The sequence below is a fragment of the Dendrobates tinctorius genome, unplaced genomic scaffold (genome assembly GCF_039654945.1).
Source record: "Dendrobates tinctorius isolate UK_male_01 unplaced genomic scaffold, ASM3965494v1 ptg000231l, whole genome shotgun sequence".
In the NCBI taxonomy this organism is placed as follows: Eukaryota; Metazoa; Chordata; class Amphibia; order Anura; family Dendrobatidae; genus Dendrobates; species Dendrobates tinctorius.
This window is the reverse complement of record NW_027361898.1, coordinates 7,114,265-7,135,659: the sequence shown is the minus strand read 5'-3', so window position 1 is coordinate 7,135,659 and position 21,395 is coordinate 7,114,265. Positions and strand designations below refer to the sequence as shown.

General features: G+C 45.9%; 1 protein-coding gene across 1 annotated transcript; it reads right to left on the bottom strand.

The window, feature by feature from the left end:
• Positions 1-20,059: 20,059 nt before the first annotated feature.
• Positions 20,060-21,004, bottom strand: LOC141059786 (olfactory receptor 10A3-like). The gene has a single exon (XM_073555903.1). It carries the CDS (start codon positions 21,002-21,004, stop codon positions 20,060-20,062), a length of 945 nt encoding a protein of 314 aa, XP_073412004.1.
• Positions 21,005-21,395: the final 391 nt, after the last annotated feature.

Sequence of the window (21,395 nt, the reverse complement as noted above, 5' to 3'; positions counted from 1 at the left end):
GCCCCCGCCAGCCGGTCTAACAACTCATCCACACGCGGCATGGGGTATGCATCCGTCACTGTTTTCTCATTGAGCTTACGATAGTCTACACAAAACCGTGTAGTCCCATCCTTCTTGGGCACTAACACTACAGGGGATGCCCAGGGACTATCTGACCCTTCAATGACCCCTTAACGCAACATCTTTTGTATCTCTTGTCACATCCCCTCCTGTACAGACTCAGGGACGCGGAAGGGGTTTTGTCGCAGGGGGGTCTGATCCTGGGTCTCAACTTTGTGTTGTGCCAGGCGAGTGTACCCCGGTCTCTCTGAAAACATCCTCTGTCGCAGCCTCAACAACGCCTCCGCCTGCTGTCTCTCCCGGGGGCCTAGGTCTTCACCCAAGTGTACCTGGTCCCATGTTTTAGACTGAGTTCTTTCCCCTAAGACATCCGGCAAGGGAAGTCTGGCTAAATCCTCTGCTTCAGGTGCATAGATGGCTACTACCTTTTCAGGGCGCTCCCGGTACTGCTTCAGCATATTCACGTGGAGCATGCGGATAACCCTGGGGTCGTCACAAACGGCGACATTATAGGTTGTGTCGGCTATTTTCCCCACTACCTGGTAGGGCCTCTGCCATGCAGCTTGAAACTTATTCTGCTTAGTGGGCTCTAACACCAGGACCTTCTGTCTTATTTTCAAAGTGCGCTCTCTGGCCCTCCGATCGTACCATACGCGCTGGCGCCGCTGTGTCGCCTGCAGGTTCTCATGTACAACCTGGGTCAGCTCCTGTAGGCGGTCCCGGAATTCCAGCATATAGGGTACAATAGGTACCCCTTCTATGAGGCCCTCCCCTTCCCAGTGTCCCAGCACTAAGTCTAGGGGTCCCCTTACCCGTCTCCCGTATAGCAGCTCGAACGGGGAGAACCCGTGCATTCTTGGGGCACCTCCCGATAGGCAAACAGGAGGTGTGGCAAGAATTTCTCCCAGTCCCTGTAGGTCCTGGTAAAAGTCCCAATGAGCTGTTTTAATGTCCCGTTAAAGCGTTCACACAACCCATTGGTTTGCGGTTGGTACGGGGCGCTTCTAATGGACTTTACGCCACACAGCTTCCACAGTTGGTTGGTCACCTCTGCTGTAAACTGGGTACCCTGGTCTGAGATAATCTCCCGGGGAAATCCAACCCGTGAGAAAACCTGGAGCAGGGCGGCCGCCACCGTCTCTGCCAGTATGTTAGGTAACGCAACCGCCTCTGGATACCGTGTGGCATAATCTACCACTGTCAATATATACTTTTTCCCGGACGGACTGGGTTTGGCTAACGGCCCTATCAGATCAACCGCTACTTGGCTAAATGGTTCCTCCACAATGGGGAGGGGGCGTAATTTGGCCTTGCATCGTTCCCCCCTCTTGCCAATGCGCTGACAACTGTCACAGGTCTGGCAGTACTGACGAACATCATAGGTTACCCCTGGCCAAAAGAGGTTTTGTGTCAGACGATGCCTTGTGCGACTGACGCCGAAGTGCCCTGCCAAGGGTATATCATGAGAGATTCGCAGTAACTCCTGCCTATACTTCTTGGGAACTACCAGCTGTTGTTTTATAGTGGGGCTCGTCCCTGTGTGGTGCTGCTCTGTGATCCGGTAGAGGAGTCCCTGCTTCCATACAAACTGTTCCCCTTCCAGTGCTCCTCTCCCCTCCTGTGCCTTCCCACGATATCCCTCTAATGAAGGATCCTCAAGTAACTCCCTCTTAAATTCATCTGGGGTGGCCCAAGAAATGTGTCTGGCTATGGGAATACGTGCAGGGCTGGGATGTCTTACCTGGGCCTCCTCTGAGTGTGATTCCGCCTCCGCAGCTCGAGCTTGTCTCCGGGTGGTCACAGGATAGGTCTCAGCCAGAGGGGCCACCGAGAATGCAGACAACATGGGCCCCAAATCATTTCCCAGCAAGACGTCTGCAGGCAAATCCACCATCAAGCCGACCTCTACAAGGCCATCCCCGACTCCCCAGTTCAGGTGAATCCTGGCAATGGGTAGTCAATGTATAGCTCCCCCTGCTACACGGACTGCCACTGTCCGGTCCATCTTCTCTTGGTCCCGGACGAGATGAGGCTTTACAAGGGTCAAATTTGCCCCGGAATCCAGGGCTGTGGAGTCAGAGTCGGAGTCGTGGAGTCGGAGTCTGAGTCGCTGCTCATTTTGGTGGTCGGAGTCAGAGCTGGAGTCGGTATAAAATGGACCGACTCCGACTCCTAAAATATATAATAAATTGGGTACAGTAGTTCAATGCAGAATATGCTGAATATTTTTTCATAGGAATTTGGGAAAGTTATGAAATGTCCTATAAATGACTGTTCTATTCCTGATCTAAGGCTACATTCACACACAGCGTTTTTCCTGCATTTTTTGAGGATACGTTTTTCAGTTGCAAAAGCAGATCAGCTTTTTAAAAAACCACATCACCTAAAAGGTTTTTGAGCTCATAGATACTGTTTTCAATAGCAAAAGCAGATTAGAAATCTGCTCTATCTATCTATATATCCATTTATCCATATCTGTCTATCCATATCATATCTGTACCAAAAAGAATGAAAGCACACAGACTAACACTCCTTTTTTTTAGCACCAGTCAGGTACACCTCATAGCTGCCCAATAGGACGCCCAGGACAGGCATTGCTTGTCTTCAGTAACATCAACATCAACTGATAGTTGGAATAAATAGACTGCATTCACCACCACATCTTCTTAAGGTGCAGGCTTTATTTTCAAGTGTAGGGGTGTGAAGTATGAGGTTCTGCAGCAGCTGAGGTGTGCAGTATGAAATTCTGCGGAACAGTATGAGATTCTTGCCCCCCCCCCTAGGTTTGATCCTGGCTACGCCCATAGTGTGAATGTAGCCTGAGGATCTAGGCTTTATCTTAGCCGAGATAAGTCATAGTGTGTGTGTATGTGTATGTATGTGTGTGTATATATATATATATATATATATATATACACACACAGTACAGACCAAAAGTTTGGACACACCTTCTCAATCAAAGCGTTTTCTTTATTTTCATGACTATGAAAATTGTAGATTCACTCTGAAGGCATCAAAACTATGAATTAACACATGTGGAATTATATAATTAACAAAAAAGTGTGAAACAACTGAAGATACTGTATGTCTTATATTCTAGGTTCTTCAAAGTAGCCACCTTTTGCTTTGATTTCTGCTTTGCACACTCTTGGCATTCTCTTGATGAGCTTCAAGAGGTAGTCACCGGAAATGGTTTTCACTTCACAGGTGTGCCCTGTCAGGTTTAATAAGTGGGATTTCTTGCCTTATAAATGAGGTTGGGACCATCAGTTGTGTTGTGCAGAAGTCTGGTGGATACACAGGTGATAGTCCTACTGAATAGACTGTTAGAATTTGTATTATGGCAAGAAAAAAGCAGCTGAGTAAAGAAAAACGAGTGGCCATCGTTACTTTAAGAAATGAAGGTTAGTCCGTCCGAAAAATTGGGAACACTTTGAAAGTGTCCCCAAGTGCATTGGCAAAAACCATCAAGCGCTACAAAGAAACTGGCTCACATGAGAACCGCCCCAGGAAAGGAAGACCAAGAGTCACCTCTGTTGCGGAGGATAAGTTCATCCTAGTCACCAGCCTCAGAAATCGCAGGTTAACAGCAGCTCAGAATAGAGACCAGGTCAATGCCACACAGAGTTCTAGCAGCAGACACATCTCTACAACAACTGTTAAGAGGAGTTTTTGTGCAGCAGGCCTTCATGGTAAAATAACTGCTAGGAAACCACTGCTAAGGACAGGCAACAAGCAGAAGAGACTTGTTTGGGCTAAAGAACACAAGGAATGGACATTAGACCAGTGGAAATCTGTGCTTTTTTCTGATGAGTCCAAATTTGAGATCTTTGGTTCCAACCACCATGTCTTTGTGCGACGCAGAAAAGGTGAACGGATGGACTCTACATGCCTGGTTCCCACCGTGAAGCATGGAGGAGGAGGTGTGATGGTCTGGGGGTGCTTTGCTGGTGACACTGTTGGGGATTTATTCAAAATTGTAGGCATACTGAACCAGTATGGCTACCACAGCATCTTGCAGCGGCATGCTATTCCATCCGATTTGTGTTTAGTTGGACCATCATTTATTTTTCAACAGGACAATGGCCTCAAACACACCTCCAGGCTGTGTAAGGGCTATTTGACCAAGAAGGAGAGTGATGGGGTGCTACGCCAGATGACCTGGCCTCCACAGTCACCAGACCTGAACCCAATCGAGATGGTTTGGTGTTGTGAGTTCATTTTCCCCTTCGTCACTGAGGTCTGGTGAACTCCCTATTCTGGTAAAGGAAGGTAATGAGCCTGATTATCAGGCACCTAAGCCTAATGATGATGACTGGCTGAGTGGAGTCACGGACTGGATATAAGGCTGCCGACGCCCTTCTGCCCTGCGGGTGATTTCTCTGTGGACTTCTAGGAGTCCAGTCTGATTCCTGCTCCTCTAAAGCTAAGTTTTCTGCTTTGCCTGTTAGCATTTGTGTTTTGTTTTTGTTTGCCTTGCTTTTCTGGATTCTGCCATTCCCTGCTGGGGTGAGCTGAATCTCCTTTTGCCGGTTGCTCTGTCTTCAGAATATTCCTGAGTACTGACATAGCCTTTTTGAAGCCTAGCGTCTTCAGGGCCTTTTTCACTGTCAGTTTGTTGGCTCTTATTTTCATAGGGTTTTTTCACGGATTGCAGACAGCAGCCTTCCTGTCCTTTCCTAGCTAGTTAGCTTGGGCCCCGTCTTTGCTCAGTCTATCTTTCTGTCTGTGTTAGTGTTCTTTCTTCTTGCTTCACCGTCATTATATGTTGGGGGCTGCCTTTTGCTTTGGGGTCTGCTCTAGGGCAGTTTAGATTTCCCTTTCTGTCTTTAGGCTATATAGTCCTCCGGCTGTGATCGAGGGGTCTAGGGCATCGTAGGAACCCTCCCACGGCTACTGCTAGTTGTGTTGATAGGTTCAGGGGTCTGCAATCCGATAGCTGCCAACTTCTCTGGTTTTCTGGACTTAGCTAGCATTCCTGTTTTTGCCTCCTACGGTGACTCATTCATAACAGAATCACCCGCCATACCGCAGATCCTAGGGTACTCAATAGCAGGAAAGAATTGTGTTTAAAAAAAAAAGAAAAAAAGAGTGTGTATATTCTTTCCTCTATATCTCTGAGGCCGTAGGGGGAATTTTTTATTTTTTCTCTCAATGGAGATAAAGCAATTGTCTGATCATGTGGAGCAGCTCGCTGTGGAAGTGCGGGAATTTCCGCCTACCTTGCTCGTTCGCATGCTGTTGAACCAAAGATCCCTACACCTGATGTATTTTTTGGGGATCGATCTAAATTTTTGAGTTTCAAAAATAACTGTAAATTATTTTTTGCCTTGAAGCCTAACTCGTCAGGGAGCTCCGCGCAGCAGGTTAAAATTGTCATCTCTTTGCTGCGTGGCGATCCCCAGGATTGGGCGTTTTCTTTGAAACCAGATGATCCTATTCTGACTAATGTGAACGCATTCTTTCAAGCCTTGGGGTTGTATGACGAACCTAATGCTATTGATCAGGCTGAAAAGACCCTGTTGGCATTGAACCAGGGTCGAGATTCTGCAGAGTTGTACTGTCAAAAGTTCTGAAAGTGGGCGGTCCTTACTACCTGGAATGATAATGCCTTGGCTGCACTCTTTCGGAAGGGTTTGTCAGAAGCCGTAAAAGACACTATGGTGGGATTTCCTGTTCCCTCTGGTCTGGACGATTCTATGTCATTAGCCATTCAGGTTGATCGGCGTTTACGTGAACGCAGGATTGCACGAGAGGTGTTGCCACCGGTTGAACAGACGTCTGAACCTATGCAATGTGATAGAGTTTTGTCTAGGGCGCAACGTCAGGAGTTCAGAAGGCGTAATAAGCTGTGTTTTTTCTGTGGAGATGCCTTGCATATTATTTCTGTTTGTCCTAAATGAGAGAAACGCTTTGCACACACGTTTTCTGGTGGTGGTGTTCAACCTAAGTTTCTTCTGGCAATTACTCTGATCTGCTCCCTGTCCACATTTTCCGCCAAGGCTTTTGTGGATTCAGGAGCAGCGCTAAACCTAATGGACTTGGATTTTGCTAAACGTTGTGGATTTCCGATGACACCTCTGCAGACGCCTATCCCTTTGAGGGGGATTGATGCTACTCCTTTGGCGAAAAATAAACCTCAGTTTTGGACCCAGGTGGTCATGCGGGTTGCCCCAGACCATCAAGAAAATTGCAGATTTTTGGTGTTGCATGGTCTGCATGATGCCGTTGTTCTGGGTTTTCCCTGGTTGCAAATTCATAATCCAGTTTTGGATTGGAAATCTGTGTCTGTGGTGAGTTGGGGTTGTCGGTGGGCCTTTAGTGAGGCTCCGTTTTTTTCCACCTCTCCTCAGTCGCATGATGTTCCTGACTATTTGGCGGACTTTTATGATGTATTTAGTGAGAATGGGTCTGCATCTTTGCCTCCTCATAGGAGTTATGACTGTGCAATTGAACTGAGCCCGGGGTGTAAATTTCCCAAGGGTCGGCTCTTCAATTTATCTGTACCCGAGCATGGAGAAGGGTCATATTAGACCATCCTCTTCACCCTTAGGTGCCGGTTTTTTTTTTTGTGGCCAAAGGGAAGGTTCTTTAAGGCCTTGTATTGATTATCGTGCCCTCAACAAAATTACTATTAAATATCAGTATCCGTTACCCCTGATTTCGGATCTATTCTCTAGAGTTAGAGGTGCTTGCTGGTTTACCAAGCTTGACCTCAGGGGGGCGTCTAATCTTTTGGGCTCACTAATGCCCCTTCTGTCTTCCAGTGCTTCATGAACGATATTTTCAGAGACTTTGTCGATAAATTTTTGATTATCTATCTGGATGATATTTTGATCTTCTCCAAGGATTGGGATTCTCATGTGGAACATATTCGGACTGTGTTCCGGATCTTGAGGGAGAATTCCCTGTATGTCAAAGGATCAAAATGCCTTTTTGGAGTACAGAGGATTTCATTTTTGGGATTTATGTTGTCTCCGTCAACTATTGAAATGGACCCGGCCAAGTTACAGACCATTTATGATTGGGTTCAGCCCACTTCTTTGAAGGCCCTCCAGAAGTTTTTGGGTTTTGCTAATTTTTATCGGAAATTTATAGCAAAATTTTCTAGTATTGCCAAGCCATTGACTGATCTGACTAAGAAAGGTGCTGATGTGTTGAATTGGTCTCCGGAGGCTGTTGCTTCCTTTCAGGAGCTGAAGCGAAGATTTACCTCCGCTCCGGTTTTGCGGCAACCTGATGTCTCACTCCCATTCCAGGTAGAGGTGGATGCTTCTGAGATTGGTGCAGGAGCTGTTTTGTCCCAAAAGGATCATGTAACATCTAAAATGAATACCTGTGCTTTCTTTTCCCAAAAGTTCTCTCCATCTGAACGTAACTATGATGTGGGGAATCGGGAACTGTTGGCCATGAAATGGGCATTTGAGGAGTGGAGACATTGGTTGGAGGGAGCTAAACATCAAGTTGTGGTCCTCACTGACCACAAGAATTTGATTTACCTAGAGTCGGCTAAATGCTTGAACCCTAGACAGGCTAGGTGGGCCTTGTTTTTTACACGTTTTGATTTTGTGGTCTCTTTTCTTCCTGGAACTAAGAATGTCAAGGCAGACGCCCTCTCTAGGAGCTTCTTTGCTGATTCTCCTGTGGTGACCAAGCCTGCTACCATCTTAGGAGAAGGGGTAGTTCTTTCTGCCATCTCGCCCGATTTGAGACTTGCTCTGCAAGAGTTCCAGGAGGACAAACCTGATCGTTGCCCCAGTGGAAAGTTGTATGTTCCTGACCAGTGGAAGAAGAGAGTGATGTCTGAAGTTCATTGCTCTGCATTGGCTGGTCATCCAGGTATTTTTGGTACTAGAGATCTGGTGAGTCGCTCTTTTTGGTGGCCCACCTTGTCCTTGTCTCGTGATGTCAGGAATTTTGTGCAGTCCTGTGGGACTTGCTCCCGGTCTAAATCTTGTTCTCGCTCTCGTGGGTTGTTGATGCCTTTGCCGGTCCCCAGGAGGCCATGGACCCATATTTCAATGGATTTCATCTCTGATATGCCGGTCTCTCAAAGAATGACTGTTATTTGGGTGATTTGTGATAGGTTCTCTAAGATGGTTCATCTTGTACCACTCCCTAAGTTGCCATCTTCCTCTGAGTTGGTGCCCCTGTTTTTGCAACAGGTGGTTCGCTTGCACGGGATTCCTGAGAACATTGTATCTGACAGAGGAGTTCAGTTTGTGTCTAGATTTTGGAGGACTTTCTGTTCCAAGCTGGGAATTCAGTTGTCCTTCTCCTCTGCTTTTCACCCTCAGACCAATGGGCAGACAGAGAGAACAAACCAGACCTTGGAGTCGTATTTGAGATGTTTTATTTCTGCTGATCAGGATGATTGGGTTTCATTTTTGCCCTTGGCCGAATTTGCTTTAAATAATAGAGCTAGTTCTGCCACTTTGATGTCACCTTTTTTTTGTAACTTTGGGTTTCATCCTCGATTTTCTTCAGGGCAGGTGAAGCCTTCTGCCTGCCCAGGTGTTGACACTGTGGTGGAGAGAATGCACCAGATCTGGGACCAAGTGGTGGATAAGTTATCTCTCTCCCAGGAAAAGGCCCAGTGGTTTTCCAATCGACATAGGACCATTGGTCCCCAGTTTAAGATTGGTGATATGGTGTGGTTATCATCAAAAAATATTGCTATGAAGGTGGCTTCTCCTAAGTTTAAGCCTAGATTTATTGGACCTTACAAGATTTTGGAGATTATTAATCCGGTCTCTTTTCGTTTGGCTCTTCCTGTCACATTTAAGATCCATAATGTGTTCCATAAGTCCTTGTTGAAGAGGTTTGTTGAACCAGTTGTTCCTGGGGTGGCACCTCCGGACCCTGTATTGGTTGAAGGTAACATGGAATATGAGGTAGAGAAAATACTGGATTCCCGTCTGGCTAGACGGAGACTCCAGTATTTGGTTAAGTGGAAGGGTTATGGTCAGGAGGATAATTCCTGGGTCTCTGCCTCTGATATTCATGCCAAAAGATTGGTGCGTGCCTTTCATCGGGCTCACCCTGATCGCCCTGGTGGCGTGGTTGAGGGTTCGGTGACCCCTCCTCAAGGGGGAGGTACTGTTGTGAGTTCATTTTCCCCTTCGTCACTGAGGTCTGGTGAACTCCCTATTCTGGTAAAGGAAGGTAATGAGCCTGATTATCAGGCACCTGAGCCTAATGATGATGACTGGCTGAGTGGAGTCACGGACTGGATATAAGGCTGCCGACGCCCTTCTGCCTTGCGGGTGATTTCTCTGTGGACTTCTAGGAGTCCAGTCTGATTCCTGCTCCTCTAAAGCTAAGTTTTCTGCTTTGGCTGTTAGCATTTGTGTTTTGTTTTTGTTTGCCTTGCTTTTCTGGATTCTGCCATTCCCTGCTGGGGTGAGCTGAATCTCCTTTTGCCGGTTGCTCTGTCTTCAGAATATTCCTGAGTACTGACAAAGCCTTTTTGAAGCCTAGCATCTTCAGGGCCTTTTTCACTGTCAGTTTGTTGGCTCTTATTTTCATAGGGTTTTTTCATGGATTGCAGAGAGCAGCCTTCCTGTCCAAGCCTATCTAGTTAGCTTGGGCCCCGTCTTTGCTCAGTCTATCTTTCTGTCTGTGTTAGTGTTCTTTCTTCTTGCTTCACCTTCATTATATGTTGGGGGCTGCCTTTTGCTTTGGGGTCTGCTCTGGGGCAGTTTAGATTTCCCTTTCTGTCTTTAGGCTATATAGTCCTCCGGCTGTGATCGAGGGGTCTAGGGCATCGTAGGAACCCTCCCAAGGCTACTGCTAGTTGTGTTGATAGGTTCAGGGGTCTGCAATCCGATAGCTGCCAACTTCTCTGGTTTTCTGGACTTAGCTAGCATTCCTGTTTTTGCCTCCTACGGTGACTCATTCATAACAGTTTGGGGTGAGCTGGACCGCAGAGTGAAGGCAAAAGGGCCAACAAGTGCTAAGCATCTCTGGGAACTCCTTCAAGACTGTTGGAAGACCATTTCTGGTGACTTCCACTTGAAGCTCATCAAGAGAATGCCAAGAGTGTGCAAAGCAGTAATGAAAGAAAAAGGTGGCTACTTTGAAGAATCTAGAATATAAGACATATTTTCAGTTGTTTCACACTTTAATTATATAATTCCACAAGTGTTAATTCATTGTTTTGATGCCTTCAGAATGAATCTACAATTTTCATAGTCATGAAAATAAAGAAAACTCTTTGAATGAGAAGGTGTGTCCAAACTTTGGTCTGTACCGTATACATGTACATGTATACAGTGTATTACATATTTACAATTTATTACAGTTTTTTGTGTTCTAAAGTTGTATTCCAATAAATAGATATTCTGTTCTATCTAAATATCTTGATTATTGGATCATAGAAATGATTAAATGTCTGATGTTCACATTGTACTACAATAAATTTTTCACTTAAATATAAGCAATATATGTGGGAGTCGGAGTCGTGGAGTCGGAGTCGGAGCTGGAGTCGGAGTCGGTGTAAGGGAAATTGAGGAGTCGGAGTCGCAGGTTTGTCTTACCGACTCCACAGCCCTGCTGGAATCTCTTAGTCCCTGCATACGTTTCCCATTAACCCACACGACCTGTCGATACTGTTGTCGATTATCTGCCTGGTCTGCCTGCACGGGGTCTACTTCATGCAGCACTTCCTCCATCTCTTCCACCCCTTGGTTAATCGTTGCGCCCAATGCCGGGTCAGCTTCGCCTTGGTAGCAGTGTACAGCAGCCCGGCTGAAGGTAGCTGTTCCCACCTTTGGCCACTGGGTATGCTGAGTCCGGTTGGGGCATTGTCTTTGCAGGTGGCCCAGCTGACGACAGGTGTGGCATCGCGCCCCAGGGGGACTGTGGTAGGCCGGGTTTCTAGCTGGTCCCCCTACAATCTTCGGTGGTTTGATCCGGACAACTGCGGCCTCCTGGCATCATGGTGTTCATCGGCCAGATGAGCGGCTTCCTCAAGAGTCATTGGCCGCCTGGCCCGAAGCCATTCCTGTGTCTCGGGGTTTAGTCCATTAAAGAATCGTTCTAACAGGAAGAGCTGGAGGACCTCCTCCTTAGTGGTTGCTTGGCTCCCTTGTACCCACTGTAGCAGTGAACGCCGTAATTTACAGTCCCATTCAGCGTGGGTACCGGTTACGCGTTTTATAAGTCCGCGGAACTTTTGGCGGTAGGCCTCTGGTGTCAGCGCATACCGGGCCAAGATCACTTCTTTGATCCGCTCATAGTCCATACAGTCCTCATCAGGTACCATGCGATAGGCGTCCGCTGCCCGGCCTGTCAGCTTGCTGGCCAGAATCTGAACCCGTTCCTCCGGCTTCACTTGATGAAGGGCACACTGCCGCTCAAAGTCCTGCAGAAAGCCATCAATGTCTTCCTCTGCCTCCCCCAACTGTCAGAAGGCATTATACTGGATCTTTTTGTGGCTGTTGAAGGTACCTGGTCGAAGGCCAGAGCTCCCCCTGCTCGCTGACTCTCCTCTCTCCGCTCTGCCATCTCCATCTTGGCTAGCTCTATCCTGGTCCACTCGGCCATCTTTTCCTTCAGATCAGTACGCACATCAGCCATCACCTCTCGTATGATCTCTTCTGCAGGGTTTAGGCCATAGAACGCCAGTCTGTTCTTTACCTCCCTCTGGAATTCGGTCTCCTCCACATTCACATTGGGGGGCGCTGCACTGTCGTGTTCCATGATGGCTGCTATCAAATCCGATTTTGTTTTGTTGCTGGCGATCAACCCTCGGGCTTCCACCAGATCTTTTAATGTAGTCCTCTTTAACTTCTAGTAATTATTTTCCATTCATTACTTTCCTCCTGTAGAAGGGGTATCAAATCCCACCGCTGCCACCAGTGTAACGGGGTCTACCCAAGCAGGGGTACCTCTTTCAGTACCACCCCGTGTTTTCGGAGGTCCGCTCTGCATTGGCTGGAGTCTGAATGAATGACGCTGGCTGGAATTCCTTGGTTACATGGGCGCATATAAAAGATCACTGCTTCTCCACGTATATCCAGTCTGACAACACTTTACTCACAGGACACAGAATATATCACACAGATACAGAGGGCAGGCCAATCGAAAAGCGGCAGGCCAGATATGCACTACAAAAGCCGCAGGTGGCCGGAGCCTGCCGATGTTTACAGTGGGAAATACAAAGGTGGGGGGAGGGCGGACAAAAGGAGAATATCGTGTCCCCTCTGCCCAGGGGCGCAGTCTGTGGGCTGATGCATTAGGAACATGCATCTCACATAGAACCTATTATACATACATATAACTGCACAACATATTCTGGGTGCTGAGTGGTTCTGTAACACGTATCAACTCTTAACTCTGGAGAATAAATCAGACATCAGAGGTAACAGGCACTGATATTTAACCGTCATCTTGTTAAGGGAACGATAATCAATACACGGTCTTAATGAACCATCTTTCTTGGCCACAAAAAAAATCCCAGCACCTAAAGGTGACGAGGATGGTCTAATATAACCCTTCTCCAATGACTCCTTAATATAGGATTGCATAGCATCATGTTCGGGTAGTGATAAGTTGAAAAGCCTACCCTTGGGAAATTTACACCCAGGCATCAACTCAATTGCACAGTCATAACTCCTATGAGGAGGCAATGATGTAGACTTACTCTCACTAAATACATCAGAAAAATCGGCCAGATAATCAGGAATATCATGAGACTGAGAAGAGGTGGAGAAAACAGGAGCGTCCCTAAGAACACACTGACAACCCCAACTCACCACATACCCAGATTTCCAATCCAAAACTGGATTATGAGTTTGCAACCAGGGAAAACCCAGAACAATAGTATCATGCAAATTATGCAGCACCAAAAATTTACAATTTTCCTGGTGGTCTGGGGCAACTCGCATTGTCACCTGGGTCCAAAACTGGGGTTTATTCTCCGCCAAAGGAGTAGCATCAATACCCCTCAAATGAATAGGCGTCCGCAGAGGCGTCATGGAAAAACCATAACGTCTAGCAAAGTCCAAATCCATCAGATTCAACGCTGCTCCTGAATCCACAAAAGCCTTCGTGGAAAATGTGGATAAGGAGCAGATCAGAGTAATTGCCAAGATAAACTTAGGTTGTACACTGCCCACAGCAAATGTGTGTGCAAAACGTTTCTCTCGTTTAGGGCAGACAGAAATAGTATGAGAGACGTCTCCACAGAAAAAACACAGCTTATTACGCCTTCTAAACTCCTGATGTTGCGCCCTAGACAAAACCCCATCACATTGCATAGGTTCAGACGTTTGTTCAAATGGTGGCAACACCTCTCGTGTAGTTTTACGTTCACGTAAACGCCGATCAACTTGAATGGCTATTGACATAGAATCATTCAGACCAGAGGGAACAGGAAATCCCACCATAACATCTTTTACGGTCTCTGATAAACCCTTCCGAAAGAGAGCTGCCAATGCACTATCATTCCATGTAGTAAGGACCGCCCACTTTTGGAATTTTTGACAGTATAACTCCTGACCCTGGTTTAATGCCAACAGGGTTCTCTCAGCTTGATCAACAGCATTAGGTTCATCATACAACAAACCCAAGGCTTGAAAAAATGCATCCACATTAGTCAGAATAGGTTTTTCAGGTGTCAGAGAAAAAGCCCAATCCTGGGGATCGCCGCGCAGCAAGAAGATGACAACTTTAACCTGCTGCGCAGAGCTCCCCGATGAGTTAGGCTTCAAGGCAAAAAATAATTTAGAATTATTCTTAAAATTCAAAAATTTAGACCGATCCCCAGAAAACACATCAGGAGTAGGGATTTTTGGTTCAACAGCATGTGATTGAGCGAGATAGGCGGAAATTCCCCGCACTTCAGCAGTGAGCTGCTCCACACGATCAGACAATTGCTTAATCTCCATTAAGGAAAAAATCCTCCTACGGCCCCAGAGAAAAAGAGGAAAAAATACATCTAAAAAAAAAAAAATTCTGACATTTTTTTTTTTACAATTTTCTTTTCCTGCTTTTGAGTACCCTAGAATCTGCAGTATGGCTGGTGATTCTGTTATAAATGGGTCACCAAGGAGGAAAAAACCTAAACATGCTAAGTCCAGAAAAAACAGAGAGGTTGGTAACTATGCAGCTTGCAGATCCCTGATCCTACCACACAACTAGCATCAGCCGTGGAGCGTGCCTACGATGAACCTAGACGCCTCGTCACGGCCGGACGACTAAATAAGTCTAAAACAAGAAAAGGGAAAACTAACTGCCCCGGAGCAGACCACAAAGGAATAGACAGCCCCCACACATGTATTGACGGTGAAACAAGATGAAAACACAAACACAGGTAGGAAAATAGACTGAGCAAACAATGGGGCCCAAACTAACTAGAGAGGAAAGGAAAGAAAAGACACTGTCTGCAATTTGCCCAAAACCCTACAAAATAATGTCCAACACTTCTGATAACAAAAATTAACCCTGAAGTCACTAGACTTCTCCCACTATATCAGCACTTTGAAATATTCTGAGATAGAGCAAAAAGAGGCCAATCTAATAAGGGACAAAAAGCGAATTGGCAAATATAGATAAATAAGAGTGGAAATTCAGCACAGCCCAAGCCGGGGCTGGCTGGCCACACAAAAAACTGAATAGAACAAACAACATTAGCAGAGAAACTTAGCTTTAGATGACTGGAACAGAGCTGAGAACCAAGACCTGACAAGCAGAAGGAATCACCAGCACCAGTGTAGGGCGTCGGCTTTCTTAAGTCCAATCTGAAATTCCTGAGGTCCAATCGTCATCCTCATTCTCAGGTGGCAGATCTCCACTGACCAAACCAGCCTCACTACCTCCTGTTACCACCAGAGGGAGCCTGGAAGGAGAACTCACAACTGGACCAAGAAATGAACTCACAACACCCTGCTTCCTTGTACCGTTCGATGCCCCACATCGACAGGCCCAATATGTTCGAACTAGTGGATCCAGATGCCGACAAAGAGCTCCGTCCTCTATTGTCTGCTCTGCATACAGGGATTTCAAGCCATCATCTGGAATCTTATCGGTTAAGCAGCTTCTTAACCTGGAAGTCACTTGTTTGAGTCATAGCTTGTCTACTTCATGTGGCCCAGTCCTACAAGTCAGCATCATCTGCAAGCCAGGGATCTTGTAAAGGATGGCATCACTGCAAGCATGCGTTTACCGCCCTCAACCTGAAGAGAGCCAAGGTTACAATACTTTGTGTTGTACAAAAGGAAACCTACCCCAGAGAAATAGACAGCTTCAACAAAGGACAACCTATTCTTGGAGACAGTGTGCTAAAGAAGCTTGATCCAATTGTTGACCAAGAAGGGCTGCTGAGAGTAGGTGGCCGTCTTCAAGAAGCCGAGCTAGAAGTTTCAGAGAAACACTCGGTAATAATCCCTGGACGTCATCACATCACAACCCTGCTCATTCAGCATTATCATGACTTAGTGAGACACCAAGGCCATTTGTTTACAGAAGGGAATCTGCGGGCGGCTGGACTATGGATAGTTGGCACAAAGAGAAGCGTGAGCAAACTCATCTTCAACTGTGTTACGTGCCGCAAACTCCGTAGCACATTCCAAAATCCGAAGATGGCCAATCTTCCATCCGACAGACTAAGTACCCAAACCCCCATCATCAACGTTGGACTAGATGTATTCGGTCGTTGGTCCGTGGCTACTCGATGCACTACAAAAGCCAATACTGAAGCAAAGTGTTGAGCAGTTCTATTCATTTGTCTGTCCATCAGAGCTGTTCATATCGAAGTAATCAAGTCTATGGACACTTCTAGTTTCATAAATTCGTTTTGACGCTTCACTGCAATCAGATGCCCCGTGAAGCATATTCGCTGCGACAGAGGTATGAATTTCATTGGTGCGGCAAGAGAACTCCAAATCCCTTCCAAATTGGACATCGCTAATGTTGAAAGGTACCTTGGCAGGCAAGGATGCACCTGGACTTTCAATCCTCCACACTCTTTGCACATGGGAGGTGCCTGGGAGAGAATGATAGGCATAGCACGCAAGATACTAGAATCTATCTTCCTCCAAACGAACACCAGACTCACACTTGAGAGTTTAACAAAGTTCTTGGCCGCGGTATTGGCTATCATGAACGCCAGGCCACTGTCAGCACTCTCCAGCGATTCCGGAGACCCGACTGTCCTTACTCTGGTAATGCTACTCACCCAGAAAACCTGTGCCCCGAGAGCTCCACTCGGAGAATTCAACGATAAGGGCCTCTTCAGATGCCAATGGAGGCAAGTACAAACTGTGTCCAATATCTTCTGGGACAGATGGAAGAAGCAATTTATCTCCACTCTACAAACCAGGACAAAGTGGCAAAAGGACCACCCAAACATTCAACCAGGTGATGTGCTACTTGTCAAAGACACTCAGTCACATCGTAATGAGTGGCCTCTCGGCCTAGTCACCAAGCCTCTTCCCAGCAAGGATGGGAAAGTGCACAAGGTAGAGGTCGAAGTGAGCAAACTTGGGGAGAACAAACTGTTCCTCAGACCAGTTACTGAACTTGTACTGTTATTATCCCCATAAGAGCCAAATAGTGGCATCTGTTGATGCCAAGCGGGGAGTGTTCTGCCTATTCTGTACAGCAAGATATTTTTAAGTGCTGTTTCAGCTATGGCCATTAGGTGTCATAGTTGCCAATGCCCATTCTCTTTCTTATTCATATGTTTGGAATCTTGTTTTCCTAAATGGTTAACTGTTCAGAACCGCCCTTCTTCCTTCCCTGGTCAACAACATGTAACCATTTTCAGCCGGTCTTCTGAGCAGCTCACATGTGCTCAGCTCAGCTCTCTGCAAAATCACTGCTTATAACAGGCAGATTCTGGTAAAGTTAATGCAATTATGTGCTATACATCTGTGTTAGCAGCCATAATGCAGCCCCCCATGATTTTTGCAATGTAGTTATTAGTTATATGCATCCTCCTGTCAGTGAGTGCAAAGCTGGCAGCCATTAGTTGTTTTAGATATCTTTTTCTTTTACTGCTGTGTATGTTATATTGATCAGCTTCTATATAATGCATGCTACTGATGTAACAGCATCCTGTATCATTGCTACTGTTGTGATAGTACCCTGTATTGCTGTGATATTGTCTACCAGTACTGACATGCTACATTATCTGTTTCTTATAGGTTTTACCTGAATCTTCCATAACTGTGTACAACAACCCCTGATCTCATCTACTACTGTGTGCTATTATACCATCTGTTATCATCTCCCATTGTTGTCCATATCATCCCATAAATAATAGACTTAAGCACCCATACAGTCTTGTTACTGGGAGTGGATGAAAGGTTTAGCCGTATGCTGGAATCCACACAGCGTCATACATGGAAGAAGGCAGAAGAATAACTTTATTAGAAAAATTGGACAAACAGGTGGGGAAACGGTGGACAATAAAGTGCAACCATTAGCACAACCGCACGGCTGTGAGAGGGCGCACAGAAACAGAGAAGCGAAAAATTCCCTCAATATAAGTATCATACATCACAGCAAAATCATAAAATGAAATAGTATCAGGAGAATCTACCATATGTCAATGTATATAATTGTTATACTTAATGCATGTTTTCAGCACAATCAGCAATAGTTGGCATAAATGTTAACAAAATCAATATATTTGACAGCATAAATATACGTTGAACAAACCACAGATAGTAACAATGTCAATAGATGGCAATGCATGTAAAGCACCTGAATAAAAACTGCATGACAAGATACAAAGTACTGGATGAATATCCACAGGAAGGTGCCAAGTGTGTATAAAGTTACCTCCAGTGAGTGGCAGAGTAAGGCTTCCTAGGATCCGTGCATCTACCCCATTGCACGTTTCGGATGCTAGTTCTTCATCAGTCCCATCTGTGCATGCTTCACCCTCCCAGAGTCCACCGCATAGTAAGCCATGTGTTAAACGTCGGGTTACTGTCGCTGCACAGCAGGAATCCTGAGCCTTGCCTTTGACGGTCTCCCATTCCTCTCTGGCCACAGAGGAAGCTGCTCAGCAGACTTGTCAATCCCGGTGCTCTGCTCAGACTAGCACTGTGGGTTTGGTTGCTGCTGCCACTTCTGGTCCAGCTATAGCAATGCTTGCTGGTCAGCAGCGATCTACTCCAGGGACTAAGTCCTCCTTTCGGTCCACTGAGCATGCCCGTGGGACGATCTCTCATTGGAGATCGGAGGTCACATGCTCAGGTCCTTCTCCAGCTTGGATTGGACCATCAGGAAGGTCCCGGAAGGATGCTGCTATAAAAGGTTTGCATGGCCATGCGCTAGTATAGACTCTAATGGTTAGTTGTGTGTGTGATAATGGATGCTTGAGACTGGTGACTGACTCATTAAGAAACCCCTACCCTTGGTTGTGTTTGTGTTCAGGGCCTTTTTCACATTTCCGTTGTCGGCAGTCAGCTGAAATCCGCCAAAAGGAAAAAAAACGGATCCACCTCGGTTTTGTGACACACGCATGTCAGCGGACCGCTTTTTAGGACGGATCCGCTGAAGATGCAAAGTGCCGGAAATTTAAAGCGACCGCGGCCTGGAAAAGGAGAGAGAGAGAAAGAGAATTTTGCCACTTCCAGGACGGTATTTCAGGGTTAAAATGTGTCCCGGAACAAAGCATCCGGGCATGCGCTCTTAAAAATAGCGGACCATCAATCCAAAAAAATGTTTCAGGGTCCGTCTGGTCTGCCCAGGAACCGCTAAAATTTTGACGTCAAAAAATGGAAATGTGAAACAGGCCTTAGTGTTTAGAGTCAGTGCCGAGTTGTGGCACTGCCTAGCGCCGCAGTGTCCCAGGCTCCTCTCACAAAGTAATGCCAGAGTGTGCCATCCAGCACAAGGCACATTGTACCGCATACTGCAGCATCCGTCAGTGCGGCACCGTGCGCTGATAGAGCGCTTTCCAGTTAAGCATAAGCTGGTTAGTGGTGTCCGCCAGTGCAGCGCTGCATGTACCAGTAGCGGTGCTACCTTTCGTTATTCAGTCCTGGCATCGCAGTCGCGGTGTCGAATGCTAGTTGGACTAGAGGGACTCCAACCCTGTGTCCTTGAGGCAGAATCCTGTGTCCCTTTACTAGCGCTCACCCTGTCGAGCTCTGTGAAGTTAACAGGCTCCGGCATTGGCTTCTGCGGCTCTGTGCAGTAACAGAGTTTGCTCCTGTGCACACCGGGTCAGCAGTTATCCCGCCGGTGCTCAGTTAATGTCCGCCATTACTAAGCAGCAGTTTACTACCTCTGCACGATGGACCCCGGGCTGCGAACGCACCTTACTATTATTTTATTATTTGGTGCGTTCCGCCTGCCCTAACACCATGAAAGAGTGGGGACTGCAGGGTTTGACAAAATGTCGGCGGAGCCCCCGCACCACAGAACAATCTTTTCTCCCAGTCTTGGGTCCGCAGCATCACCCCACTCCTGACTCCTCCAGCAGTGACCCCCTTTACTGCAGCCACCACTCCCGGTAAGCAATAAGACGTATGGATTATAAGAAGCACCACCATTTTATTAAAAAAAAGTTTTCCGATTTTTCTCCTCAAAATTTAGGATGCGTCTTATAATCCGCTGCGTCTTATAAACAGCAAAATATGGTAAAAAAAGGCAGGTCCTTTGATCAGGATCTTTATCACTAGACCATAGAGAAGAGAAGTTCCTAGGAAAGTCTCTCTCTTTGAAGGTCCTATCCTGCATGACACGGACAACACATTGATTTGAAAGGGCATCATGTAATGCATTGTTTCTCCTGTGGTGGTTCTGCATGGAGATTGAATACTTGCTGCCATGTTTCCTTACAAGTTGCAGCTGATCACTGAGGAAACTTTATGACTTGCTCATTGTCAAAGGACTCTTCCAGCAAATAAAGATTGTTGTCCAACGTAAAAAAAACCCTTTAATTACATGTAAATTAAGAAAACAAAACAGCCTTTGAAGTAAATGAAAAACATTATAAATATGGAAAAAAAATACATAACATATTTCTTACCACATTTTATGGATTAATAGTTGCCCTTGACTTAAAGAATAATAACCTTGATGCTTTTTTGATCTCCTGGTTCCTCATGCTGTAAAGCACAGGGTTAATTAAAGGTGTAAATGCCGTATATAGGAGGGATTTCAGTTTGTTTTCATATGGCGTATTTCCCCCAACCGGAAACATGTATATTGCTATTAATGGTCCATAATACGTACACACAGCAGCAAGATGAGAACTGCATGTAGAAAATGTTTTCCTCCGCCCATCATTGGATGTTATTTTGATGATGGTAACAAATATGCAGATATAGGATATTATAACAAGGATAAAGGGTGAGAAGGCCAGGAGAATGGAGAGGAAGAAGTCTTCAAAAACCACTTTAGATGTATCAGAGGAGGCCATTTCTAAAATGGGAGCAAAATCGCAGAAAAAATGGTCAATTTCATCGGTGTTGCAAAATTCAAGTTGTCCTATAAATACCATCTCACTCGGAATCAGGAAGATCCCAATAGCCCATGGCCAGAAAGAGAGATGAAAGCAAAGTTTTTGGTTCATAAGGGCAGTATACCGGAGGGGGTGACATATTGCTAAATATCGGTCAAAGGCCATGGCTGTCAGTATCAGTGACTGTGTGTAGGTGGCAATACAGTGGAAGTAGTACTGGATGAAGCAACTGGTCTTTGATATGGTTGTCCCCTCGAGCCACGTTACCTGTAACAGTTTTGGTGTGATATTTGAGGTGAGGAGAAGGTCGGCCAGAGCCAAGTTTCGGAGAAAGATGTACATGGGGACATGTAGGTGGTGGCAGGTTGACACTAATGTGATGATGAAGCAATTTTCCGCCACTATTAGGACATAGACCACAAAGAAAAGGCAGAACAGTAAGACTTTGATGTGGTGGAAATTGTGGAATCCCAGCAGGATGAACTCATGAAAGGCGGTCTGATTGGCTCCACACATCATTAAGGAGTATTTGTCTAAAAAAAATTCAATAGAAGTAAGTTATTTTTCATTTTTATGTTTTAAATAAATGAAATCTAGTGAAGGGTGTATCCATGGGAAGATCTGTTTTTTCTTTCAAGGCAAAATATTCTAATCCTAAAAAAAACTAAAGACCTGTTTAAAACTATCTCAGCTAAGCATGCGGATGCTCCAGAGTCCAGCTCCTCTAAGTTCTCACTACCAGTCCTATAAGAAGATTGTGAATGTCCATGAGCTAGGACATTCACCGATCACTGGAGCAAATGGTCCTTAAACTCTAAAGTCTAGGAACTTCTAAACTAGTGGTCTACAGGGTTAGTCATAAATATCTTATCTCCTGGGGCTCCACCCCTGAGGTGCACCATGATCC